Genomic DNA, 27,998 nt, shown 5'->3' with positions numbered 1-27,998 from the left:
GGTGGGTGACTGCACCTATAGCCCACCCACGACGGTGGGCGGGCGAGCGTGCTATTGGCCGGGGCCCCCGCCCAGGGCGAGGAGGAGGAGGGGGGCAGGAGGGTTTGGTTGAGCTGCAGCTGTTTGTCTGTTCGACACAGGCTTGGGCCCGACGGGGGAGACGGAGCCCCAGGTACCCGGCTGATGGAGCCCAGAAGGGCAGGGGCGGAGGCGCCAGGGAGATGAGGGCGGCCAGGCCTGAGAGCGGAGGCGGGTCTGGGCCTAAGCGAGGAATAGAGTGGCCCACTGGAGAGGGGAAAAGGGGGCCGGGCCCCGGCAGGCCTAATGGGGGCGCTGAGGAGGGGGCCGGGCGGGCTGGGAACCCGAAGTTGGTGAGTGGGGAAGCCGCCAGATTCTGGCAGCGGCCGGGCCAGGGACCCGGCGCGGGAGGCCCGGGGCTTGGGTGAGGGCAGCGGCGGGCCTCAGTAGCAGCGCTGAAGAGGGAGGAGCTGGGGAAGGGGACGGGGCAGCGAGTGAGGTAAGCCCATTTGCCGCGAGGTGAGGAGGGGTCAGACCTGACGCCCGGGTCCCGCTGGTCACCAGGGCTGGGTCTCAAGGGGTGTCTAGTTGGAAGGGCCTGAGAAGGGTTCTTAATTGGGTAAGAGGCATTATTTTCAGGGAAAGTGGCCTTGGCGAAGAGAACTGAGGATGCCCCAGAGTTGAACCGAGAGGGATTTGGGTTCGGTGGGAGAGAACTGAGACAAACGAAGAAAGCTTTACTCATCTAGAAGAGTAAGGAAGTTGGAGAAATGGAAGCAGGGCTTGGTATCAGTTAATGGAACTTCTTGGAATGCTGAAAGCTGGACTGGAGGCTTGGGGTCTTGGGAATACCCACTCTTGTGTTCCTATTAGTGTAGGTATGTAGTAATTTGAAGTTTATGTTTTTTTGTTTTTTTTTTTTTTTTGGGGGGGGGTGGGCTTCCAGGGTAGGGAACGAAGACAAAAGTAATTGTATTTCTCTGTGACCGTTTGCTGCCTCAAACTCAGCCCCTGCTCTTTACCTGGGCCCCATAGCTGTTTTAGATTACAGTCTCTTTCTTACCTGTTTCATGTCCTCTGAAAGAGCCACGAAGTTGGATTTGGGGGACGTATTGTCCGTATCTTTCCCACTTGGTAGTGTGGTCGATAGTGGATACCATATCTCTGGCCAAGAAGTGGGAGAGCTGAGTGATTTCAATATCTGCACTGGACAGGGGCTTAGAGATCCCCAGCAATCAAGAGATCTTCTGACGGTAGTTGGTGAAACTTGTGGGACTTAGACGGGTAATTTCCAGTCAGGTAATGGAGTTAGATGGAACCAAGTATAGGTGGTATTACAGAGGAAGAGATTTGGGGAAGAGAGAAATTCCATTTCAGGGGTTGGCATCACCCCTTGATCTTTGTTTACTTTTCCTTTCGAAGCTCAGCTTTCTGTCCTCCTAGAAAGTTGAGCCAAACAGTGATGAGGTATTTGAGTAAGGGGATGAAGAGAGAAAAGGAAGAGGGATTACTGAGGAAGAGGGGTCTTCTCCCCTTATGTTTTTAATGATCTACCGACCTCAGTGCCCCATAGATTGGAGCCTATTTAATTTTATAATTTTCCCCTATTGTACTTCCTCCCTTTTCCCTTTCATCACAATGCAGTTTTCTTTCTTTTCTTTTCTTTTTTTTTTGAGGTACCTGGGCTAGGGATTTAATTCTGGGACTTTGTATATGGGAAGCCGGCACTCAACCACTGAGCCATATCAGTTTCTCTGAGTTGGTTTTCTCATTGGTTTGCTTGCTTGTTTGTTTTGTTTTTTTTTTTTTAGGGGGCACTGGGACCAAACCTGGGACCTCCCATTTGGGAAGCAGGTGCTCAATTGCTTGAGCCACATCTGCTTCCCTGCATTTCTTTTAATTAGAGAAGTTGTATGTGCACATTAAAAAATATTCAAGCTATGCAGAAGTGTGAAAGTGTAAGTTTTCCCACACATATCCTACTCATTATAGTATATTCAGAAAGGTCAGACATTAGAGATAGCAGTTCAAACTAATTTTGCTTTGTTTTGGGGGATGTGCCACCAAAGACATTTCTGTTTTCATGTTCCCACCAAATTCCAGTTTCTCATTCTTTCCACAGTTTGCCCTTCTGGTCTGATACTCTGTTATTTATTATGCCCCTTTCACAGTTCATTTCCTTTGTCTTGCTGCTTCTATCAAACTCAGACAGGTAGAGAGCTGTACTCTGGGTTTTCCCTCACTACTTAAATACACACATTCAGGTGGCACCCTGAGTATCTGAGGAAATCCCTAAAAACTGGCCAAAACTTCTTTTATGGACAGGAAAAAAAATGATTAAATTGAATCATTTTATTCAAGACAATTATTGACATCTCTGCTAATGAGAGGAATTTGACACCTCTGGTTCTTGGTCTCTGCATGTTCGGGTTTATATGACTGTCCCTTCCTTATCCCAGAAGATAATTCTGAGGGACCACTGTATCAGTCTGTAGTTATCCTAGAAGCCCCCAAGTTTCTCTGGATTTGAAGTTGGTCTTTCTCTAAAACTCAAATACAGCTGGGGCTATTCTCACTACTGCTTTACCTGAATTTGTCCTTACTGGCTTTAGAAACCTCTAATGTGTCCAGCCTTTGTACAGTGCCACCAGAAACCTCGATTCTCATTGCACAGGAGTTTTCATTTTCTTACCTGCAAAACCAATCCTAGAGAAAATTGTGTAGATACGGGGTTTTTTTTTTTTTCTGTCCTCCTCAGTCTTTGTTGTTTTCTGCACCCTGGTGGTATCCTGTCCCTTTCTTCCATACGTCTCTTTTTAATCAAAACTCAAGAAAGAATCTGGAATTGTTCTGTATAAAGTTATAAATACAAATTATCTCATAAGTGTTCTTCCATGGGTTTGCATCTTAAAAGGGAACTAAGGGGGAGCAGATATAGCTCAAGTGGTTGAGTGCCTGCTTCCCAGTACCTCCAAAAAAAAAAAAAAGGGAGCTAAGGAGTGGAATTATCAATATGGAATTTGAAACACAGACCTGGAGTTGTAAAAATATATTTGAAGAAGAGGGCTTTCCAATACCCTTGAAATCGTATCTCATATCTTCTAGCTCTTATTTTGCTTAGGAACAAGGATTATTCTTTTATAGTTTGCTTTTTTTTGCGTGCATTATTGATATCAACTTAACTTCTGAGAAGTAGGCATAGGGTAGGAGAAACAAATATATAGCCTGTTCTGTAATCCCAAGGCATTTCAGACTGGAAAAGTAATAAAAATTTGAAGCACTGAATTTAAGATAAGGGAAATACAGCAGCCCTCTGGGAGGAAGGATACCATAAAACCCTACATATTACATTGAAACTTCCCAAGAGTGTTTTAGGAAAGATTTAGTCATTGACTAAACAGTAACTGAGTTGAATAAGGAGCCACCTCGTGTAAGCAAAGTGTGTGCTGATTTCTGGACCAGATTATAGCTTCAGTTTAGGGGTATTGGGTACCTTTTCAGTGTCTCTTAGCTCTGGTGGTATGGTTGGGTTTTTTTTGTTGTTTGTTTGTTTTTTTTGACTTGTGTTTCTCAACTTCAGGAATTAGTAGAGAGAGAATGAACCAAAGCTTTTTGACCGCTCAATATCAACTGAAAATTCAGGGAACTTTGGTTTTAGCTACAGTTGCCTCAATGTTAGGGTGGAAGGCCACATATTGGGTGTGATTAGGCCATCTGAGGTATAGTAACGGGTGACAGGAAAAGCAGTTAGCCCATGTGAGTTGCAACAGTACCTTGTGGGCTGAGTCCCAAGGGGGCCCTTCATCCAAGGGAGATAACAGAAGGGCCAAGGAAAGAATTGGGTCTCTGCGGCCTATTAAAAACATTCCCAAGTGGAACTGGATAAAAATCTATCCACATAGCATGGGAGGGAGAGCTGTAGATGGGGAATGGAAGCAGGATTGCTTTGGCTTTAATTTAGGGAACATTTAATGAGCACTTACTAGGGACCATATATTGTATTCTGCTCTGAAGATTTATAATTATATTAAAAATAGCCCCAGTTTTTGAAAAGTTCATAGTTTAGCAGAACAGACAGACATATGTAACTTATATAATGTGATAAATTTCATGCTAGAAATAGTCTTAACACTACAGGACCCCAGAGGAAGCAGTGATGAATTCTGCTGGAATGAGAGGGTAATTACGCAAGGTTTAACAGAGAACGTGACATTTGAGCTTAGCCTTAGAAGATGCATTAGGAGTTTGCTGGGCAGGCAGGGTAGGGAAGGACATTACAATCTTTCCTAGGTCAATAATAGGGAGTTTGCAGTACCATACTGATAAGAGATAAATATGTTTTATACCTCTTGGAGAAATATAAGGGAGAGAGGGTGGAAGAAATGGAAGGACTCTCATTTAAACAGTAACACATTGGATAATATCTGATAAACACAATGAAAGAGCTGAGTGAAGTAGAACTATCAGTTCAAGATTTTGGTGATTTTTGGGTCTAAAGAATGTTGGAGAGGAGTTGAAGGTATTTACTGCCCTCTGCCCTATCTTCTCAACTTAGTAACTCTCTGAATCCTAAGGCCAACTAAATTCTGCAAAAATTACCCCTTTCTTCCATTGCCTCACTGAATTGCCTCGATTCCAACTGTCCTAGCAAGGGTTGGTCAAGGTCTTCTAGAGAAGTATAGTAATGAGTGCATCATTCTGTCAAAAGGATATGGGACTGAGCCCCAGTTCCCAGGGAAGGCCTGGGTCTTCCTAACTTGTTTATAGTCCGTAATTAATTACTTACTAAACTGAATAGAGACAGAAATTATCCAGTGTACTGCATTGTTCCTATTCTGGTTCCCTCTTCAGAGTTCGACATCTCTTGTTTCCTTAAGAGGTACAGTGGTACCTAACTTGAAGTCCTGGATTTGCTACTAAGCAGCTGTGTGAGAATTTTAGAGCTAACTGTGTAGCAATACCTGGAAAGTTGATTAATTTTATGTGCCTCAGTTTCCTCACCATCTGGATATATTCATTCATTCGTTCATTCGGTCCCAGTCATTGAACCCAGAACCTCTTACATGGGAAGCAGGTGCTCAACCACTTGAGCTATACCTGCTCCACATGACTATCTTTATAGGGCTGACATTTGGGACTGAGCTAGACTTCAGTGGTGTTTAGGGTTCTAGGGACACTCTAGTGGTATCCAGTGGTCCAAGGAACTCAGTCTCTGTTGATAAGTGATAGACTTCTGGAGGCTTCATCTATAGTTGGCATGGGTTCTCAAAGCTGGAAGTGGATGGGGTTCTGATGAATGGAGTCTTGCTCTAGCTGGAATTTGCAGGCTAAGGAACTTTTCCTGTATGCCTACTTTCCTGTGCTCCTTATATACTACCCATGCTTAAGAACCACCCCTTGATCCTGCACCTCTCTCATTCCCAGATGGTCTGATGCAGTGGTCAAGCCTTAATCTTCCCTAGTTAATGGGGTCATTTGATAAACGCTTCTTGTGGAGCTAACACTTCTAAAGGGAGCTAAGTCTGATTTCTTCTCTACTGAACTGAAAGGGCTGGAGGGAAGAATAACCTGCTCCTTTTTTTTGCTCTGCTTTGAGGGTAATAATCACACCACTGACTGATTGGCTGTGGTTGTGTGTGTGTGTGTGTTTTGCCTTTTAATGGGTCATTTGCCCAGTGTCAACTCAGCAAAAAAAAAAAAAAAAAAAATCACTACCAAAACAGGGGTGATTAGGCCATCGGAGGTATAGTGATGGGTGACAGGAAAAGCAGTTAGCCTATGTGAATCCTGCACACATTGTTTCATTTCTGTACCCCTGATCTTTTGAGAGTCTAGCTATTGCAGAATAACATGATGCCTTTATAAATGTGTTGGAATTAAAGGTGAAGGCATAGGAATGGGCAGCCCATCAATTACTGTGAACAAAGAAGGTAGGGAATATCCTTGAGGTTACACATTGGGGCTGGAGGTAGTTTTTTATCTTTAAACCCAGTAGTTATTAATCTCTGACAATCCAAGGTCCTTGTTTGTTTGTTTGTTTGTTTGTTTGTTTTTTAAACCCAGTGGTTACTAATCTCTCACAATCCAAGATCATTTAGTAGCAAGAAAGTTTGCTGACGTGTCTGGGCTCTGGCTTGACTTCCTGTCTGTGGGGGTTAGTGACTAGGGCTTTGCAGCCTGAGTGTGTCTGTGCCTGTTTCCTATCTTCATACTCCTCCAACCCCCTACTGTTTTCCCAGGCCTAGAGTGACTTATCTGGCCATGAGAATTCAGTCCATTTTAACGCTTATGTGTTCATATTGCAGAGTAGTAACATTGAGGCTTAGTATTCTGCCCCTTGGATCACATGCTTCGAAATAGATAAAAATGTGAAGAGTAAGTTGAAGAAACTAGCAACTTTTCGTGTTGTTTCTTGAGAATATATGTATGTCAACTGAAAGAAACTTGATCTGCTTCATCTTTTTTTTTGTATTGTGTCATCTGCTTTCTGTTTAAAAGTTTAGAGTTATGAAGGCCTATCTTTTCCTATGAGGCAAAGTATAAGAAGTACCACATAAATGTTTTTTAAAAATAATTCTACGGGGAAACGAACTTGGCCCAGTGGTTAGGGCGTCCGTCTACCACATGGGAGGTCCGCGGTTCAAACCCCCGGCCTCCTTGACCCGTGTGGAGCTGGCCCATGCGCAGTGCTGATGCGCAAGGAGTGCCGTGCCACGCAGGGGTGTCCCCCGCGTAGGGGAGCCCCACGCACAAGGAGTGCACCCGTAAGGAGAGCCGCCCAGCGGGAAAGAAAGAGCAGCCTGCCCAGGAATGGCGCCACCCACACGTCCCGTGCCGCTGACAACAACAGAAGCGGACAAAGAAAGAAGACGCAGCAAATAGACACAGAGAACAGACAACCGGGGGAGGGGGGGAATTAAATAAATCAATCTTTAAAAAAAAAAAAAATTCTACCTTACAGATACTGAGAAGCCCTAAGAGAAGTAGATTTCTTAAATGCTCCCAGAACTTTGGGAGTGAATTCAAATTCTGCTATTTGCTACTTTTACATTTTATTTCTCCCCCAGAAAGATCCTGATAGATAAGGAAGCTAGGGCTCAGAAAGGCAAAGGGAGTGAGTAGCCTAGGTCCCATTTGGTTACCTGGCAAAGCAGAGAACAGAACTCAGGCTTGCCTAAAGTCCCTATAGCTTTTGTCTAATTTGTTTCTTTTCTCTTTCTTAGTTGCTCTGTAATTTTAGCATCAGAGCTAGGAAATCCTCTGATCCCTGGAGAACTATGTTCAGCCCTTATCTTAATTTCAACTACAGTTTCTCTAGTAGTAGGTGTAGGTATAGGCTGGAGCTAGAGACTAAACCCTGCTGTCTACTAGCCCATCTTTCAGAGACCTCTTCAAAGCAGTGATTTTAAACTTTATTTGACCATTACTCATAGTAAAAAGAGTACATTTTATATCGTAACTCAATGTGTATATACACTCATGCAGACAAGTAAAATTTCACAAAATGATTCTTAGTGTTTGTAATGTACTTGATATTTTTGTTCTGTTATATGTTTTAAAAATATAGTGATCATGAACCACCAAGTGATTTCACTATTACTGGCTATAGCCCATAGTTTGAGAAACCCTGCTCTAAAGGTTTTTTTTGTTTGTTTTTTATTTCTCTCAAACCCCCCCCCCCACCCCCCAAGTTGTCTGCTCTCTCGGTCCATTCGCTGTGTGTTCTTCTGTGTCTGCTTGTATTCTTGTCAGTGGTACCCGGAATCTTTGTCTCTTTTTGTTGCATCATCTTGCTGCGTCAGCTCTCTGTGTGTGTGGTGCCACTCCTGGGCAGGCTGCACATTTTTCACGCTGGGCGGCTCTCCTTATGGGGCGCACTCCTTGCATGTGGGGCTCCCCTACATGGGGAACACCCCTGCGTAGCACGGCACTCCTTGCACACATCAGCACTGCACATGGGCCAGCTCATCATACATGTCAGGAGGCTCTGGGTTTGAGCCCTCGACTTCCCATGTGGTAGGCAAATGCTCTATCCATTGAGCCAAATCTGCTTCCCGTTTTTTTTTTTTTTTTTTATATATATATATATATATTTTAAAGATTTATTTATTTCTCTTCCCTCCCGCCCCCCCCTTGTCTGTTCTCTTTTTTTAAGATTTTTTATTTATTTAATTCCCCCCCTCCCCCAGTTTTCTGTTCTCTGTGTCTATTTGCTGTGTCTTGTTTCTTTGTCCACTTCTGTTGTCGTCAGCGGCACGGGAAGTGTGGGCGGCGCCATTCCTGGGCAGGCTGCACTTTCTTTCACTCTGGGTGGCTCTCCTTACGGGTGCACTCCTTGTGCGTGGGGCTCCCCTACGCGGGGGACACCCCTGCGTGGCAAGGCACTCCTTGCGTGCATCAGCACTGCGCATGGGCCAGCTCCACACGGCTGGTAGATGGACACCCTAACCACTGGGCCAAGTCTGTTTCCCTGTTCTCTGTGTCTGTTTGCTGCGTGTTCTTTGTCCGCTTCTGTTGTTATCAACGGCATGGGAATCTGTGTTTCTTTTTGTTGCATCATCTTGTGTCAGCTCTCTGTGTGTGCCGCACCATTCCTGGGCAGGCTGCACTTTCTTTCGCGCTTGGCTGCTCTCCTTACGGGGCGCTCTCCTTATGGGGCGCACTCCTTGCGTGTGGGGCTCCCCTACGCGGGGGACACCCCTGCGTGGCAGGGCACTCCTTGCTCGCATCAGCACTGCGCATGGGCCAGCTCCACACAGGTCAAGGAAGCCCGGGGTTTGAACCGTGGACCTCCCATGTGGTAGACGGACGCCTTAACCACTGGGCCAAGTCCGCCGCCCTTAATATATTTTTATTACAGAAGTTGTGAACTTACAAAACAATCATGTATATGTATAGAATTCCCATACAACAAGCCGTTACCAACACACCACACCACACCATTGTGGAACATTTGTTATAAATTATGAGATAATATCATCAGACTATTACCACTAACTATGGTCTATAGCATTCATTTGGCATATTTTTTTCCATTCCCCCAAGTACATCTTTGGCATTGATGCAGGATATTACAGTATTGCTGTTGACTATAGTCCATATGTTACATTAATTGTATTTTTTCCATGCTTCTCCACATTCCCACCACCCTGCAATAGTGAAATACATCTTTTCTACTTCACAGAAAGACATTCTTGAATTTGTACTATTAACCACAATTCTCATCTACCTCTGGTTTTGCTATGTTATTCAGTCCCTAGATGATTCTCTAGCTTTCAATTGACATTTATATCCCTAGACTGCCCTTTTCAGCCACAATCCTATTTGTAAACCAGCTGCTATTCACAATAATATGTTACCGTCAACTCTACCCATTTGCACACACGTCCAGTCAAGTTAATTAAAACTTCTACATATATTAAGTATCAGTAGTCCTTTAGAGCATTTTTTAAAAGCTTATTCTTTGAAAGAAAATTGATAAAATCTCATAAAAAATATTATTTTAAATTGAATAAATTTGGCTTTATGAAACTTGGCTATATCACCATTATCATTTTATCATGATGGTGAAGACCTAACCGTGAAATGATATATGTATATCTTAGAATATTAAGACTCAGTGGCCTGAGGGGACCAGAGAATAATCAGTAGTAGGATCAGAGTAATTTGTCACATTCATCTGTCTTAACCTAGTCTATCTTTATTCCTTTTCTGACTTCCTCTATACCCTTTTCCCCCTTTCTTTCTCCATACCTCTTTAATATTATTCATATTATGGCTGTTGAAATATATAAGATAAAATATTAAGTTGCTAATTTCTATGTCTAGGTGCCACTAAATTACAGTACCTAACTACTATTTACCAGCACTATGCTAAATGCATCTTTCACTCAATCCTCATGGTTACTATTTGACATAGGTATTTTTCCAGAGAGGCAGAGAAATTTTTTTGGTATCACATTAACAATGATTAGTAACAATATTTATTGAGCACTTACCTTACGTCTAATCCTTTTCTTTGCATTTTTGTCTCATTACTTCTTACAACCTTGTGACATAGTGCTCATAAGGTTAATATACTCCTTTTACAAATGAGAAAATGAATGCACAGGTAGGTTTAGTAACTTTTGCCAACATTACATAGGTAGTAAGTAGAAGAGATGGAAAACAAACCCAGAGAATTGGACTTTAGAGCCTGTGTTCCTCTCTACTGCCTCGTATATGCTTTTCTTAATTTTTAAAATTGTAGTAATATATATTACAGAAAAATTGCTATTTTAACCATTTTTTCTGTTATTTCTTTCCCATTTTTTTTTACCAAATCAATTTTATTATTATATATTAATAAAGCATACAGTTCATCCAAAGTGTACAATCAGTGGTATTTGGTATAATCACATAGTTGTGCATTCATCACTTCAATCATTATTAGAGTGTTTTCATTATTTTAATAAGAGACAAAAAAAAATTCTTCACCTCTCAAATCTCTGTTTCCCCTGTTGTACCTAGCTGCTATATCTGGCTATTCTTGCACAATTATTTATTTATTTACTAGTTTTATTGAGATATAGTCACCTACCATACAATATCTAAAGTGTAATCAATAGCTTTTAGTATAATCACAATGTTGTTCATTCATCATCACAAAAAATTTTAGAGTTATTACATTAACTCCAAAAAGAAAAACTCCATACCCCACAGCATGCTTTCCCTAGCCCAACATAACCAGTAATCAAATTTATCTTTATATTTAATTTATATTTACATTTTATATAAATGGAATCATGTAATATGTTACACAATATATTTTTTCTTCCCCTCCCCCTCTCTTGCCCCCCTTCTGTTTTTTACTGTCTGTGCCCTTTTGCTGTGTGATCTTCTAGATCTATTTCTTTTTTGACTTCTCTTCTCGTCTTTCTCCTCTAGGATTCACCAGGATTTGATCCTGGGGACCTCTGATGTGGAGAGAGGTTCCCTGTCAATTGCACCACCTCAGCTCCTGGTCTCTGCTGCGCTTCACCTTGACTCTCCCCTTCATCCCTCTTTTGTTGCATCATCATCTTGCTGCGTGACTCACTTGTGTGGGCGCTGACTCACCACGTAGGCACTCAGCTTGTTGCACGGGCACTCGGCTCACCACACAGGCACTTGGCTTGCCATGTGGGCACTCATGCGGGCACTCTGCTCACTGCGCGAGCACTAGCTTCACACTGGTTCACCACACGGTCACTCACATGGGCACTTGGCTTGCCATGCAGGCACTTGGCACACTACATGGGCACTCAGCTTGCTGTGCAAGCACCCACATGAGCACTCTGCTTGCTGTGCGGGTACTCGGCTCACCGTGTGGGCATTCAGTTCACCACGGGGGCACTGGCTCGCCTTACAGGCATGCTTTTTCCTCCTCTTTTTGACCAGGAAGCCCCAGGGGTCGAACTCGGGTCCTCCCATGTGGTAGCCGGAGGCCTTATAACTTGAGCCACATCTGCTTCCCTACACAATATATTTAGTTCATAGTAACGCAGTCATGTAGTATTTGTCCTTTTTTGTCTGGCTTGCTTAACATAATGCCCTCCAAGTTCATCCATGTTCTCATATGCTTCATGACTTCATTTCTTCTTACAGCTGCATAATATTCCATCATGTGAATACACCAGAGTTTGTTATTCCATTCATTATTGATGGATACCTGGCTTGTTTCCAACTTTTGGAAATTGTGAATAACACCGCTATGAACATAGGGGTGCTGATATCTATTTGTGTCACTGCTCTCAGTTCTTCTGGGTATATATCCAGTAGTGGTATTGCAGGATCACGTACATGGCAGATCTATATTCACCTTCTTTAGGAACTGCCAAACAGTCCTTCACATTGGCTGTACCATTCTGCATTCCTACCAACTAAATAAGTATTCCTATCTTTCCACATCTTCTCCAAAACTTGTAGCTCTTTGTCTTTTTAATAGTGGCCATTCTTATAGGTGTGAAATGATATCTCATTGTAGTTTTTATTTGCATTTCTCTTAATCATTATTGAGCATTTTTTCATGTATTTAACCATTTTTAAGTGTACAATTCAGTGGCATTACTTTTACAATGTGCTACTGTCACCATCTTCTATTACTAAAACTCTATCATCCAAAACAAAAATTATTTACCCTTCAAGCAGTAACTCCCCATTCTTCCTTTCCCCCCAGCCCCTGGTAACCTGTAATCTACTGTTTCTGTGATTTGCTTATTCTAGATATTTCATATAACTGGAATCATATAATATTTATTCTTCTGTGTCTAGCTTATTTCACTTGGCATAGTTTTCAAGGTTCATCCATGTTGTAGCATTCTTTCTTTTGGCTGAATAATATTCCATTGTATGTATAAATCATTTTATTTATTCATGTGTCAATGGACATTTGGGTTGTTTATGCCTTTTGGCTATTGTGAATAGTGGTATGAACATTGGTATGTCAGTATCTGTTTGACTCCCTGCTTTCAATTCTTTGGGAATATACCTAAGAGTGGAATTGCTGGGTGATTTGGTAATTCTGTATTTAACTTTTTGAGGGACCACCAGCTGTTTTCCACAGCAATTACATCATTTTACATTCCTTCCAGCAATGCACTAGATTACCTTTGGAGAAATGTCTATTCAAGTACTTTGCCCATTTTTTCATTGGATTGTTTGTTTTTGTTGTTGAGTTGTAGGATTTCTTTTATAGATTCTGAATATCTTATCAGATATTTGATTTCCAAATATTTTCTCCCATTCTGTAGGTTATCTTTTCACTTTCTTGATAATGTCGTTTGATGCCCAAAATTTTAAAATTTTGTTGAATTCCAGTTTATCTGTTTCTTTCTGTTGTTGCTCGTGGTTTTGATGTTATATCTAAGAATCCATTACCAAATACAAGGTCCTACAGATTTTTCCGTTATTCCCAAAGAGTTTATGGTTTTAACTCGTATGTTTAGATTCTTGATTCATGTTGAGTTAGTATTTATATATGGTGTGAGGTAGAGATCCATTTCATTCTTTTGTATGTGCATATCCAGTTTTCCTAGCACTGTTTGTTGGAAGTGACGTCCTGTGTGCTTTTAGATTGCTGAGATTTTAACCCTGATTTTCATCCAAAACTACTTAATATACCGACAAAGTAATGTTTCCCCACAGATGCCGTTGAGCATGATATCTGGAGCCACTTGGATCAGTCTTTTTTTTTTTTTTTAAGATTTTATTTATTTGTTTGGTTATTTCTCCCCATCTTGTTTCCACTTGCTCTCTGCTCATCTTTTTTTGGAAGCACCAGGAACCGAACCCAGGGCCTCACATGTGGGACGGAGGTACTTAATTGCTTGAGCCACCTCCACTGTGTTTGTTGTGTCTCTCATTGTGTTTCCTTACCGAGTCTCTTGGTTGCATCATCTCACTGCGTCATCTTGTTGCACTAGCTCGCCATGCCAGCCCATTGCATCAGCTCACTGTTTTTGCTCATCTTCTTTAGGAGGCACTGGGAACCAAACCCGGGACCTTCCATATGGTAGGTGGGAGCCCAGCTGCTTGAGCCACAGCTGCTTCCCAGGATCAGTCTTAAAGAAAGGAAAGATTAATTTTAACAAGCAAAGTAAAATCCTAAACAATGCTTAGGTTTTGGAGAAAGGTTTTATGCTATGATCATGCTAACTTCTCTTAGCATCTCATAGCTCCTTTCTCCCCACTCAGAGCCAGGATATGAGATATATTCAGGTTTGGATGGTTGGAATCTGAAAGTTCCAACTTTCCTTTCCCTGTGTCCTTCCCTCCGCTTATCTCCCCCCTTCCTACTTCTCTTCGCCCCTCCCCCCCACACACACTTTTCTTGTCCTCTTGAAGAAAGAAAAGGTGATTCAGTGTGTTCTTTAATCAAGTATTTATTGCTTGATGACATGTTCCCTATACTATCTACTGGAGACTCCCGCAAGTGTTTAAAACATATACTTTATCTCTCATTTAGAGGACTACAGCTGTTAGGTCTTTTTGGTGCAAGGTAATTTAATCCCTAGGTACCAGGAAGACAGCTGCAAATTGAGAGATCATGCCTACTGATTTTAGACTTAATAGACTCAGTCTTAAAGAGTTGGCAGAAGCAAAGTGAACAAGTTGATACCAGTGTGTCTGTTGGTTGTGTTTCTCCCTTATTTTCTGCTTCAAGAATTCCCTCAGAAATGAGAAGTGATAGATTTTCTGGTAATAGGTCCCAGGTTAGATCTTCAGAATTGTTTATCAGGAAGACTGACTGGTCATGTGTGAAGGATATAGAACCAGAAGCTACCTCTCTATCCTTAGAAGGAGTGGCTCTTACCCCACACTTCTAGAGTGAAATTTCATGAGAGGTAAAAAACAACAGGGTACCAAGGAAATACAGGATATCTGGGGTACCTGTGTGTGGATGTAGGTTTTCTTAGGCCTAGGCAAGTTTTGATCAATTTGCTGTGACTTAAACTTTGAAGTCCTGGTGGGGAATTCATGGGGGATTAAAAACTTCTCTCCCTCCCAGTTTTCAGTCTCTTCATTTTAGCTCCCTTGGTAGTTGGAAATTATGTGGTATGGCAAACTCTACTTCAGATGCATGTATTATTTTACTGTTCCACACTCTTACCACTGAGTGAGAACTGCCTGGGACACTCTCACACATGTAATTTTTTGATGGTGGATGATTACAAAAGCTAAATCCTTTTAGGAGTAAGGAATTGAAGAGCTTCTGCCCTTTCTTTGAAAAGTGATTATGGCTACAATGGCCCTGTGTCTGATTTTACCTACCTTTTTTTCTTTCAGGACTGTTGAAACCTGGAAATCCCCTCCCCTTCCCCCTCCCCCCTCCGCCGCTCCGTGGCATCCCCCTCCCTCCACCCTTTCCCATTCTTTTAATCTGGCCATGACTAGCAGAAGCACAGCCAGGCCCAATGGGCAGCCCCAGGCCAGCAAAATATGCCAGTTCAAATTGGTCCTGCTGGGGGAATCTGCAGTGGGGAAGTCTAGCCTGGTATTACGTTTTGTCAAAGGGCAGTTCCATGAGTACCAGGAGAGCACTATTGGAGGTGAGTACTCCAGGGAAAGAAGTGGTTCAATAATCAGTAAGGCTTTTGAAGGAAGATCTAGAGATCTCATTGTTGAGCTGGCCCTCTTAGCCCCATTCTTTCCCTCAGGAAAAGAATGTCTTTATAAAACAAAGAAAAAAGAACTGCCAAGGTATATGTTCATCCTCAAGCTTCCTAGAAGAAATTTAGAAAGGTTGACCTTTGAGAACCAAGAAAATCACCACTTTTTTATCTTAGTCTGTCTTCCTCCTCCCACTTACTGATCCCAGTAAGTGTCATCTTAAGCAGGGTTGGTTTGCAGCAGTGATAAAAACATATACATCAGAATCACCGTGGGAGCATTTTGAAAATATGCATGCTTGGGCTCTATCCTAGATCTATAATTAGTAAGTTGGTGATGATAGTGGTGTTGGTAGTAGCAGTGGCATAGGCAAGTCAAGCTTGTAGGCATGTATGTACATTTGGAAATGCTCCCGAGGTGATTCTTTATATATATATATACAATTTTATTGAAATATATCATACATACATGCATATATAAACAGTAAGTGTATAATAAAAGTTGTGATCTTAGAAAACATGCATATCATCATAGAGAGTTCCCATATACCACCCCACCAACAACAGCTTGCATTGTTGTGAAACATTTGTTACAAACTATGAACTGACTATAGCCCATGTCTTACATTTGATATATTTTCCCACCAACCCACGTAATTATTACTACCCTGTATTAGTGTTACATATTTGTTGTCATTCATGAAAGAATGTTTCTCATGTTTGTTCTGTTAGCTACAGTTCTTCCATCACTGGATTCCTGGTCCCATGCTTTGTACAGTCCATTCAAAGTGTATACTCAGTGGCTCTCATTTTCATCACAGAGTTGTGCTGTCATCATGTCAGTCCATTTTAGAACATTTTCATTACTACAGAAGTAAAAACCTATACCACTTTATATACCTCCCTGTCGTCCCTTAAAATTGATATAAAATCTTCTTTGCTGCAAAAATAAAATATTATTGTTAACTATCTATGATAATTTACATTAGTTATAGTTTTCCCATCATGTATCATCATATTCTTAACATTTTTAAAAAGAAGATTCATATATTAATACTATTAACCATAATCTTCATCTGCCACTGAACTCACTATGTTATACATTCCCTAGCTTTCCTTAGATGATTCTGATGCACATCTCTGGTTAAAAAAAAAAAAAAAGGTTGGAACTAAATACAAAATATAAAAGGTATCTGCCTTTCCCACTAGTGCTGGCTTCTCCCTGCCGCTATCCTAAAATAGGGTGCTAATTCAATAAAGGATCTTTTCTAAAAACTCCTGTATAACTCCTTTCTCCCTTTTACTAATTACCTTGCAAATATATAGTGTTCCTGGATAAACAAAAGATTATATGAAAAAGTAACAGCCAAATAAAATTGATAATGGTGAAACCTGCCATCAAGCTTTAAAATCTGGTCAATTTTGATGTGACTTTCATCTGAAACTTGTTGTCTCTGTCATATTATTCCCTTAGAGTGATGACTCTGGTAAAAGTGCCAGTTCTTCTCTCCGTCCCTTATGAAGTGTCCCCATTCCTGAGCCAGAGAAACTTCTAGTAGGAAAGACTTTGGCAAGGGATAATTTTAATCTTGGTTTCAGGATCTATATATAAGGAGGAGAATGCTGAACTTTTTCCTATAGCTGAGTGTTCTAGGTGGTGACCGGTCTTCCACTGAATGTGGTAGTATTTTGAAAGGGGGTGGGATGTTCCCATTCTTCCTTCCACTTACAACTTCTCCATTCTTTCATCCATAGCGGCCTTCCTCACCCAGTCTGTTTGTCTTGATGACACAACAGTGAAGTTTGAGATCTGGGACACAGCTGGACAGGAACGATACCATAGTTTGGCCCCTATGTACTACAGGGGTGCCCAAGCTGCAATTGTGGTTTATGACATTACCAATCAAGTAAGTTGGCTGAGAAGACTGTCCTTGCCCTTATAGGAATTAAATTAGTTGGGGGAGGGAAAACAGGTTCTTGATACAGCAAATTAGAATACATGGGGGAGGTTGTTGATGTGGGAGGCGTGGGGTGGGGGGGTGAGGGGTATACAGGAATCTCTTATGTTGTTTTGTTTTAAAGATTTATTTATTTATTTATTTCCCCTTCCCCACTGCCCCGGTTGTCTGCTCTCTGTGTCCATTCGCCGTGTGTTCTTCTGTGTCCGCTTATATTGTTGTAAGCGGCAACAGGAATCTGTCTCCTTGTTGCATCATCTTGCTACATCAGCTCTCCATGTGTACAGCGCCATTCCTGGGCAGGCTGCACTTTTTTCGCAATGGGCGGCTGTCCCACAGGGTGCACTCCTTGGGCATGGGGTTCCCCTACGTGGGGGACACCCCTGCGTGGCACGGCACTCCTTGCATGCATTAGCATTGCACACGGGCCAGCTCATCACACAGGACAGGAGGCCCTGGGTTTGAACCTTGGACCTCCCATGTGGTAGGTGGATGCCCTATCCGTTGGGCCAAATCCACTTCCCTGCTTATGTTTTTTAATGTACTTTTTGTGATCTATATATCTTCACAAAAAATACAATTTACAATGCAATGAATGTCTCATGATGATGGAGGAGATTGTTGCTATGGGGGGAGGAGTGGGGTGAAGGGGGTGGGGGATATATGGGGACCTAATATTTTTTGAATGTAATATTAAAAAAAATAAAGACAAAATAAAATAAATAGAAACACACATAAAAAATACAATTTACAAAAATGATGGGGGTGGGGGAGTGGGGAGTGGGTTATATGGGAAACTCTTATATTTTTTAATTTAATGTTCTTTGTGATCCATTAACATTTTTAAAAATGTAAAAAAAAAAAAAAAATACAAATGATGTGTCCCAAGTTTTGAGAGAAGACAGAATTAATGAATTATCAGACAGGTAGTTTCAGTGAATAAAGACCTCCTCAAAGAGGTGAGATTTGAGACTGGGTTTTGAAGGTGATGGACATGGATTGGCGTCATTCCAGCCCACCCATGCTCTTTCTCATGTTTTCCTAGGAAACCTTTGCCAGAGCAAAGACATGGGTGAAGGAACTACAGCGACAGGCCAGCCCTAGCATCGTTATTGCCCTGGCGGGGAACAAAGCTGACCTGGCCAATAAGCGCATGGTGGAGTATGAAGTAAGATGGCCCGTGGAATCCTGCTTTTAACATGTTCATTCTGTCCCTAGGACTTCCTTCCAAACCTGCCCTCTCTGAAAACCTGGTCTGAGGCCATTCATCATCTCATTCCCCAGTTCAGTTTAGCACCAACTTAAATATAGCAATACTGTGGCCCTAATGGCAAGTAGGAGATTTTAGAGCAGTCAGAAGAAAATTCCAGAGAAAAGGGGTAGGGAAGTACTGGTTGTGCGGGTTAACTGTGTGTAAACAACAAGGAGGGAAAAATTGAATTTGAGGTAAGGGATTATTCTAGTGTCAAAACCCATTAGTCCCCAGCCAAAATCACCTCTTCCCCAATAATTAATATTCCTTACATCTGCTTCTTGGACTGAGTGGTCTAAAGACCTGACTTCTTGTGGGAGTAACCAAAATATGGGTCTTAGGCCAGCTTGCTCAGAGGGACAATTAGGGAATCTAGGGACAACTAGGATACTTCTTAGCTCTGATGCTCCATGGGAGTGAAAAGGCAGTTCTTGTTTCCACACTACCTTCTGAGCACCGGTACACTCCACCCCTTGTAGGAGGCCCAGGCGTATGCAGATGACAACAGCTTATTGTTTATGGAGACTTCAGCCAAGACAGCTATGAACGTGAATGATCTCTTCCTGGCAATAGGTAAGGTCAGAGCAGCTTGAAGTCTTGCTGTCCTTTCCCCCTTGCCTCTGGGCGGGATCATCACTAACCCAAGTCATACAGATAGGTGGGAGTGTCTCCTGTTGTAAAAAAATTTTAGGGACATAAATACCTTAACTTTCTATTGTGGTATATAACTTCCATACTACTGGCTGCAGCTTTATCCCCTTGTCTTCAGTGTAGTTATTGCAAACAATGAATTCTCCGTTTTTCAGAACATTCTTTTAATCTCTTGCATTTTCCCTGTCTCCTTTCTCTTCCACCCAAAAGCCTATTTTTTGGAGTTGAGTAAATCTGCCATATTTTGTTCCCTTCTCTTTTTATCTCTAGCTAAGAAGTTGCCAAAGAGCGAACCCCAGAATCTGGGGGGTACAGCATGCCGAAGCCGGGGTGTGGATCTCCATGAGCAGTCCCAGCAGAACAAGAGCCAGTGTTGTAGCAACTGAGGAGTGGCTAGCAGCAAACAAGTATGGAGCTAGCACAAGAGCTAAGAAATAACCTCCATCCCTACCCTTCAGCACACAGCCCCTATGGTAACAGCACACTGAGCCCTGGCTCCCAAGGGCTGCCTCCTGACAGCTCCGTCATGGCACTTTTTAATGCTTCAGCAACCAACACCAGGCAGCTGTTGCCACTGGCCTCCTACCCTCTACTCTGGGGATTGGGGGTCAGATACCCCCAGGACTTACCTTCCAAAAGAAACTTTCTTCACTTTGTATTATAGGTGCAAGACAGTGACCTACTTATCTTTCCTCTTTCCCAGTATTCCCCACTTTTTTCGGAAAACAGTTTTTGTCTTCTGTCCCTCCCCTTCTGCTTTTTTTTTGGTCAACCCCTGTTCTTAATCCCTTTTTCCTCCTCTCCCAGGATGGAAAAGGTGATGAACCCAGAAACTGAGGAATGAGGTTTCCAGATCAGTCACGGGCCCTGGGGGAGGAGGGAGAGTAAGCTTACAGCCAGAGGGAGTAAGGAAATACTTCCTTTTGTTTTTATTTGGTTGGAGTTTCTCATATTTGAAAACACTGCAGTATCCATGAGTTGGCCTTGTGGAGGGTGTTTCTAGGTAGAGGTGAGAATGGGAAGGCAAGCTCTGGTACCAGGTTGGAGTTTGTGTTGAGTTAGCTGCCTGGGCGAAGGTGGGGAAGTGGAGGTGCAGTGTCATCGCTGGCTCTGGAACTCATGCAAGGCCTGGTTTCCCCTCACCCAAGCTCTTAGGTAGCTTCTCCCCCATGGTGGGGTTTGGACCTCAGAGTCCTCCAAAGAAACTTCACTGGTTGCCTATGTCTGGGGACTGCTGTGATCTAATTGGAGGAGGGACCAGCTTCTGATCTCCATCCTCTAATTTATACATATGCATTTTTTCCTCTGGCCTTTAGATGGCTTCAGCCCCAGTCACCATATCCCTCTGCCGTTTGCACTTTAATTGATAGTAGTTCAGTTGGGATACTTGTTTTATGGGGGGTTTGATTAATTTACTCATCCACCTTCTTTTAAGTAAATGGAATCTGAGGTATATATGAGGTTTGGGGAGGGCTGTAAAAAACCTATCAGTGGCAGCTACTCAAGCCCAACTTCCACTGCTAGCTTCCTCCAACTCTGATTCTTCACCTATATATCTAGCCAACCTAACTCTTGAGTAGAAGTTTGCCTTTCCTGGAAAATTAACTGAGCCACTGGGGAGTGGTCTCAGGATAGCATAAACCAAGGTAGGGGAGTGAAGAGGGGCCAGGCAAGAGGGAGGAGTTTTCTGTCCTTTTCCAGGGTTCATATACAATTCAATAAGCATTACCATGTCTTTTCTACTTCCCTGTAAATAGGTGTGATCTCATTTCTCCTGTACAGTCTGTTCTACCATCCGCTTCCCATCAGGCCTTATTTCCTTTCTCCTGTGTTTCAGTTTAGTCCCCATTCCCACCTTCCATGCATCCAGTTGTTTAATCCATGTACCACTATAGGCTAGTACCACAGAGGCCTACTTGTGGCTCCCTTATATAATACCACCTGTTCCTGTGGACAGGGAGTAACTGGCACTTGAAAGTACCTCCCAAAATCATTTAGAGGGCTTTGATCCTTTTTAGCCTCTCTTCATATCTCTCATCAGGTGTTTTTAGGATGTCTATGGAAAGCCATCAAGGTAAGAGAAAACTCTAGGCTCCTTCTTGTTCCAGCACAGAGTTTTGGGAAATTTTGGGGAAGAAAGATAGGAAAAGCCACAATGATCTAGGATTGAAACTTTCTACCCTTTTCACTTGCAGCCTGCCTTTTGTTGCAGAGCAGTTGAGAAACCCAGGTTAGGCTCTTCCACTTAGGCCTCAATTCCTGTCCTTTTCCAGGGGCAGCCTTAGTTCGCATAGCCCTGAAACACACACATTTTTCCCTTCCTTTTCCAGAACCCATAGGTCCCCCTCATTCCCCAGAGCACCCAATACATCCTTTTTTTTTTTACAAGTGGAGGAACTAGAATGGCTCTGAAATCTCTTAGAAATGAAGTTGAAGTTCTTTCTCTGTGCAGCTTTTCCCATGGAACAGGAGTGAAGATGTTTCATTGCCTTGGGGCTGGGAAAGCATTTTCCCAGGCTTCTTCCCTCTCCTCCCCACAACCCCATTTCTCCCTTAGGAACAGGATTGGCCTTAGTTTCTGGGCCTATCTGCTGCCTTCCCTCTACTTCCTTCCAGCTCATCTGCTTTCCTTTGAGCTCTGTTGGGCTTGAGGATCTTATTTTTTATTTCCCAGCTCTTCATTTTTGTTTTTCTTCTGGTCAGTTATTTTAGAGGTGGGGTGGGATGTCTTTTTTTTTTTTGCTTCTAAGAAAGCATTTGCCTTTTTTCCCTTTCTCCGTCTCCCAACATAACAATCGTGGTAACAGAATGCGACTGCTGATTTACCGATGTATTTAATGTAAGTAAAAAAGGAAAAAAAGAAAATTGTACTGGAGTGTGTTTTCTTTTTTTGCTATTTGTCTGTCAGATGCTAGAAATTTTAAAGAAAGGGCACCCAATAATGTTTTATTGAGTCAGAAACACACCACACGTTCCCATCCATCTTGGGTACCTCTTTTATTCCCTTTCATCTTTGCTTGAACAGTGGAAGAATCCAAATTGGAAAACAGCCCTTTTATTACAGTTTAATCAACCCTACTTGAAGGCCCCTCAAGAGTCCATCAAATCTGACCCTAGCATATCTTTTTAGGTACTCTTAATACAGTGTGTATGCATGAGGGGAGAGGGTGGTCTGTGTAACTTTTGGCAGACAATTGATGAGATGGGGGTTTGGTATTTGTAAATCTTTTGAAATAATAGGTAAAAACTTATGTGCATTTTTCTAAAGTTCATAGCTTACAGTTTTTCGAAGGGAAACTCTAGAAGGTTAAAAATATCACGGAATTCACTCTGATCCTGTGGCTTCCACCCAACAAGAAAAATTCCCCTGGGTCTGTCTGCTCTTGTTTTCTCCTTGAAGCCCATCACAGTGTTGGGCGGGAGGGAGGTCAGAAAAGAATGAAACAGAAAACATAGGGTATGGTTGCAGGGGAGTTTTAAATTCCAAGAAATCTGGCTGGGGAGGACAGAAAAGGGGACTTACTTAGGCATTCCAGCCTGACTACGAACTTACCAGCTTGAACAAGTTAGGTAGCTGGTCTCTGCTTCAGCTTCTTCACCTGTAAAATTTTGAATTGTTGAGGTTTGAAGTTGTTATATAAAGCATGTAGCACATAGTATATGACACTATTAGGGGGAGGTCATATCCCATAGTTTAAGACAGTTCCTAATTCTCTGTACCATCCTTCAACTGAGATACTAGAACTGAACCTTTGAAGACTGGTTTCAGTCTGCAATGATTAAATTGTACACAGGCTGAAAAACATTAGAGCCAAAGTCAACTTATTACTGTCAGTTCCCCTTCTATCTCTTAGTACTCCCACTAGGATCCTTGACTCCTAGTAAAAGTGCTAGTTTTCAGTTTAAGAGAGCAGAAAGGGTGAGGAAATGATTAATTTAAAATTAGAGGTGAAGATCTTGACTTAAACTTATTAGGTTGTGATTCAACCTTCTGGTCACTAGAGGGCAGTGTGGATGCGTTTGTCCCTGGGTTAGGGACAGATTTGCTGGTTAGAAGGTACACAACCAGTCAGTGACAAGTTTTCAGTCTTCACCAAAGGCTAAAAAGGGAATGGCAAACGCATTCTGCTAATATCCTTTACTCTAAGGTTATGAGATTAAAACCTTTATACTTTTGGGTATTAAAATGCCATTTCTCTTGTTAATACGTTTTTTTAAAAATTGACTTTCTTAAGCAAAATTTTAAAAAGAGCTATTCAGTGTTGTTCCCATAATCTGGGGAGAATTTTATTCGACTAGTGCAACAAATCTCGAAGAATTGAAACCAGTATTTACGTTTCGTTTCTGCTCTTACTCCTGAACATGAGAATTGAGCGCTTGACCTTGTTTTCTGAAAAAGACAAACAGGGCTGTTTCTGACGTGTTTGACACACGTCAAAAACAGGGTGGAGGCGGAGCTCATCGCAGCGAGAAACCCGACAGGATTTTCAGGCCTCCAGTGAACGCACTTGGGTCTCTTGGGCCCCACCCTCTCCCTCCAGCCGCAGGGGCGGACGGGGGCGTCTCCTAGTCTCCCACCTTTCAGCCCCAGCTTTGGAGTCCTCTTCGCCTTCCACGCCCGGGTTCCGGATAACGGTAAGGGTCCCGTTTTTCGCCTGTCGGGGATGTAATCGGCGCAAATCAGAAGGCTGTCCAGCAGGGGTGGAAACAAACTCGGCCAGCGCCATCGCCGAGGCCCCGCGGCTCCCCGCCGGCCCTCCCTGTTCTCCCGGAGGCGGTGCGGCTGCTCGGGCGGCAGCCCGCCAATGGGTGTGGGCGGAGCGGACGCCGAGGGGTCCTTAAACCCCGCGTAACGTCATGCGCTGGCCCCGCCCCTGCGCAGCTCGCCCCGCGCGGGGCGGGTGAAACAGCCACGGTGCCGACGCCGAGCAGGGTAAGGGGGCTGGGGCGAGGGAAGAGGAGGACTGAGGGCGGGTAACCTGGCCGGGGGCTATCGATTTTGGCACCCATGGGTGCTGCGAATTTCGAGGACAACAAAGCTGACAATACCTACCTCCCCTCCCTACCCGGTGCTTCTGGGAACACGGGGGGAGGAGGGTTGCTACTAGACCCTCTTGTGCCAGCTGCTGGTCAGCAGGCATGGGGCCGGGTGCTTGCTCCCCGATGCTGGGCAGATCCCTCACCCTAAAATGCCCCTGGGGAGGGAGAGGCAATCACCTATATCAGGAGGCGACACCTCTGTTTTGCAGCAGAAGGCTGCCCCTCCCCAACCGGGGACAGTGGACTGACCCAAGTTAATCTGCGAGTCATCCTTCTCAGCACTGCTTCTGCGTGGTTCTAGCTGGCTGCTGGGATGGAGGGCAGGTGGGAGGGAGAATGAGGGTCCCATGACCCGGCCCTATTCCCATTTCCCTGGCGTTTCCTCTGTCCCCCACACCACTTGGTTCTCCAAAATTTAGCTTATGTCAACAACTGGGATATTTCTCATCCTTTCCCACTTGGGCTTCCCTAGGATCAGTGATCTGCTAAGAGCTATAAGGAAAAAAACTGCTGCAGGACACAGAGCAAAGAAATTACCTTCCTCTTTCCCCAGCCTATCCCCTGACACCTTGTCATCCTCTTAGTTTGCTGAGCTTACTAGAATGGCATAGGCAAGGTAGGAGTGGGGATCCCAGGTTGCCTTCCAGTTCCCAGTTGGTTTCATTTTTTTTTTTTTTTTTTTTTGAATGGTGGAGAGAGAGTAGAGGGACTGAAAGACTTTCAAAGAAAATGCAATTATCTTGTTTAATCTTCACAACAGCTCTGTGAGGTGAAACTTAATGAGGATGCAGTTTCAGAGAGTTTATAGTTTCCCCAGGGGAAAGGGTTGGTTAAATGGCAGGGTAAGTTTTACAAACCCAAGGCGGTTTGACTCCAGAGTCTGAGTATTTAATTTCATTAGGCTGCCACTACCCTTTTCACCTTTTGGTCTACTTTGGTCAGTCTGTCCCTTGGTTGTTCTCTGCTGACTTCAGAAAGAATAAGTCAGAAATCTGGGCAGAAGACAGTTGTCTCCTGCTCTTTAGGAACATTGTTCTATGTAGTGGACAAAGTGGAGAGTGGAGGATGGGAGATAGGTGATTCCAGAAGACTCTGTCGCCCAATCGCTTCTTCCTTCCTTCAGCACAGTCTTCATCTCTGAAGTGCTCCAAGTTTTCTCTAAGGACCCATGCTATTTCCCCCAACCCCCCAATTCTCATTTGCCCAAAGAGCTTGCTGACCTTCTGTGTCTTCCTCCCACCCATTTCCTCAAACCTCCCTAACATCCCCTCACAGATCTCTCCCATCTTGATCCCCGAATCTTCTTCCCACAGATCTGCAACAATGCTGCTGGTGCACAGAGCTATGGTTCTGGGGCTTCGGCCAGCCTACAGGTAGGCCATTCCATACCGAAGGGGTAAATGTATTGCTTTTAACAGATGAAAGGGTGCCATGGGAGGAAAGGGAAAGCCAGAACCCACTTGTTTCTCCATCTCTGGAGTAACTAAGTCCCAGCTGAGAACCAGTGGCCAACCAGGGAGAGGTAGACCCCAGCCTTCTCTAGCTTTTTCATATGTCCAGAGGAAGTGTGCTGCTAAGAAGAACTCTCTCTCTTCCAGACTTAGGCTGACCACCTCAAGGCTCTGCGTTCGGGCCTGCTCTACAGATGATTCATTCCAGTCCCAGCGTCCCAGCCACACCTTTTCTGGTGATAACTCCAGCACCCGGGGCTGGGGCCTCATGGGGACCTTGGTGGGCCTTGGTGCAGTGTTGGCCTATCATGACCATTGGTGCAGGGTAAGTGGGGAAGGGACTTCATTGTCACAACAAAGGGTCCTAGCAAGCTCCCCAGGCATCCTAGGCTTGCTCTTATCACAGAACCCACAGTGACACTGTCTTCGTGCACAGTAGAGATGGAATCTTCCCAGTTGCCAAGGCTCTGTGGGTTGGGTCAGGGCAAGCTAGATGATTTCTTCTTAATTGCTTGTTGTTACATCTGCCTCACCCCTCTCTGGCCTGCAGGCTGCTCAGAAGTCACCACGCATATACACAAGGGAGGAAGTGAGTTCCCACCGCAGCCCTGAGACTGGGATCTGGGTAACGTTTGGCAGGGAGGTCTTTGACATAACAGAATTTGTGGGCCTACACCCAGGGGGGCCATCAAAGCTGATGCTGGCAGCCGGGGGTCCTCTAGAACCCTTCTGGGCCCTCTATGCTGTTCATAGCCAGCCACATGTGCGTGAAATACTGGCTCAGTACAAGATCGGGGAGCTGAGCCCTGAAGACAAGGCACCCCCAATGTTGGAGACCTCTGACCCTTATGCTGATGATCCTCCACGTCACCTGGCCCTGCAGGTCAACAGCCAACGCCCCTTTAATGCAGAGCCCCCTCCTGAGCTGCTTACAGAAAACTACATCACACCCACCCCTATTTTCTTTACCCGGAACCATCTGCCTGTACCCAACCTGGACCCGGACACCTATCGCCTGCATATAGCAGGGCCATCTGGGGGCCAGTCATTGTCTCTGTCCCTGGATGATTTGTACCAGTTCCCCAAGCACGAGATCACAGTCACTCTGCAATGTGCTGGCAACCGGCGCTCTGAAATGAATCAAGTCAAAACAGTAAAAGGTCTGGAGTGGAGGACAGGGGCCATCAGCACTGCACGCTGGGCTGGGGCACGGCTCTGTGATGTGTTAGCCCAGGCAGGTCACCGCCTCTGTGAAACCGAGGCCCATGTCTGCTTTGAGGGACTGGATTCAGACCCCACTGGGACTGCCTATGGAGCATCCATCCCTTTGGCTCGGGCCATGGATCCTGAAGCTGAGGTCCTGTTGGCATATGAGATGAATGGGGAGCCTCTGCCTCGGGACCACGGCTTCCCTGTGCGGGTGGTGGTGCCTGGTGTGGTGGGGGCACGCCATGTGAAATGGCTGGGCAAAGTAAGTGTGGAGTCAGAGGAAAGTTATAGCCACTGGCAGCGTCGAGATTACAAAGGCTTCTCTCCATCTGTGGACTGGGACACCGTAGATTTTGACTCCGTTCCATCAATTCAGGAACTTCCTATTCAGTCAGCCATCACAGAGCCCCAGGATGGGACAGTGGTGGAGTCCGGGGTGGTGACTGTGAAGGGCTATGCATGGAGTGGTGGTGGCAGGGCTGTGATCCGTGTGGATGTGTCTCTGGATGGGGGCCTAACCTGGCAGGTAGCTGAGCTGGATGGAGAAGAACAACCCCCCAGGAAGGCCTGGGCCTGGCGGCTATGGCAGCTGCAAGCCACTGTGCCTCCTGGGCAAAAGGAATTGAACATTGTTTGTAAGGCTGTGGATGATAGCTACAATGTGCAGCCGGACACCGTGGCCCCAATCTGGAACCTGCGAGGTGTGCTCAGCAATGCTTGGCACCGTGTCCACGTTCATGTTGCCCCATGAGACTGTGGAATGGAACCATCTACACCCCAGAATGCCTTCTCAACTCCTTTCCAGGCTCATCCATTGGTCCTCATTGCCACAGGAAAATTTTTCCCACTTTCTTTCTACTTATTGGATCACAGTCTTGTACTATGCCCTCGTGAGCCATACACAGGTATATACATATTACATATTTCCACCCAGGCACTCTCCCTCCTTTGGTACTATATTATATACCCTTCCTGACCTCTGATGCTGTTGGAGGTAAAAGCTGTTAGAGCAGGGGACTAGAAGTGAGAAAAAAGTACTTCTGGAGAGAGTATTTTCTCATCCTACTCCACCTCCACTCCATGCTTATTACCTCCGAGGCCTTAATTTGCTTTTCTTCTTGGGTTCTTCAGACAATGTGTGGGGAAATGCTTGGGGAAAAAAGAAAAAAAAGGTATGTGCTACTTTCTACTTCCTCTCTGGGTTGCTGGGGGCTGTGAGGAGAGGAGCACAAGCCTCTCCCTTTATAGTTCTACTTTTCTAAATGTATCAATAAAGTGTTTAAGATGATGA

The 27,998-nt window shown here is 44.1% G+C and overlaps 2 protein-coding genes and 1 long non-coding RNA gene across 5 annotated transcripts; 2 read left to right on the top strand and 1 right to left on the bottom strand.

Moving 5' to 3' along the window:
* Positions 1-21,872, top strand: RAB5B (RAB5B, member RAS oncogene family). 2 transcript variants are annotated; one of them, XM_012528123.4, is made up of 7 exons: positions 12-172; positions 658-896; positions 14,824-15,086; positions 16,902-17,053; positions 18,150-18,272; positions 18,836-18,929; positions 19,278-21,872. In XM_012528123.4, the coding sequence occupies exons 3-7, from the start codon at positions 14,924-14,926 to the stop codon at positions 19,391-19,393; spliced, it is 648 nt and encodes a 215-aa protein (XP_012383577.1). In that variant the 5' UTR covers positions 12-172; positions 658-896; positions 14,824-14,923; the 3' UTR covers positions 19,394-21,872. The 2 variants fall into 2 exon arrangements, with proteins under 2 accessions (XP_004466144.1, XP_012383577.1); XM_004466087.4 differs by lacking the exon at positions 658-896 and having other exon boundaries at positions 1-172.
* LOC105746854 (uncharacterized) lies at positions 8,852-23,818 on the bottom strand. Its single transcript, XR_001119091.3, has 3 exons — positions 23,586-23,818; positions 22,561-22,606; positions 8,852-13,598 (listed from the first exon to the last, which is right to left on the bottom strand). It is a non-coding gene; the product is annotated as an uncharacterized lncRNA (long non-coding RNA).
* On the top strand, positions 23,030-27,998 carry SUOX (sulfite oxidase). 2 transcript variants are annotated; one of them, XM_004466085.5, is made up of 4 exons: positions 23,030-23,642; positions 25,361-25,420; positions 25,646-25,823; positions 26,049-27,998. In XM_004466085.5, exons 2-4 carry the CDS (start codon positions 25,371-25,373, stop codon positions 27,456-27,458), a joined length of 1,638 nt encoding a protein of 545 aa, XP_004466142.1. In that variant the 5' UTR covers positions 23,030-23,642; positions 25,361-25,370; the 3' UTR covers positions 27,459-27,998. The 2 variants fall into 2 exon arrangements, with proteins under 2 accessions (XP_004466142.1, XP_004466143.1); XM_004466086.5 differs by lacking the exon at positions 23,030-23,642 and adding an exon at positions 23,868-23,940.

This window comes from Dasypus novemcinctus, chromosome 12 (genome assembly GCF_030445035.2).
Source record: "Dasypus novemcinctus isolate mDasNov1 chromosome 12, mDasNov1.1.hap2, whole genome shotgun sequence".
Classification (NCBI taxonomy): domain Eukaryota; kingdom Metazoa; phylum Chordata; class Mammalia; order Cingulata; family Dasypodidae; genus Dasypus; species Dasypus novemcinctus.
This window is presented reverse-complemented; position numbering and strand designations above follow the sequence as displayed.

Bases quoted from the DNA above. Each gene is read 5' to 3' on its own strand.
- SUOX (XM_004466085.5), top strand. From the start codon at position 25,371: ATGCTGCTGGTGCACAGAGCTATGGTTCTGGGGCTTCGGCCAGCCTAC. The intron at 25,421-25,645 runs GTAGGCCATTCC...TCTCTCTTCCAG, and splicing joins GGGCTTCGGCCAGCCTACAG to ACTTAGGCTGACCACCTCAA. The intron at 25,824-26,048 runs GTAAGTGGGGAA...TCTGGCCTGCAG, and splicing joins ATCATGACCATTGGTGCAGG to GCTGCTCAGAAGTCACCACG.
- RAB5B (XM_004466087.4), top strand. From the start codon at position 14,924: ATGACTAGCAGAAGCACAGCCAGGCCCAATGGGCAGCCCCAGGCCAGC. The intron at 15,087-16,901 runs GTGAGTACTCCA...TTTCATCCATAG, and splicing joins CCAGGAGAGCACTATTGGAG to CGGCCTTCCTCACCCAGTCT. The intron at 18,930-19,277 runs GTAAGGTCAGAG...TTTTATCTCTAG, and splicing joins TGATCTCTTCCTGGCAATAG to CTAAGAAGTTGCCAAAGAGC.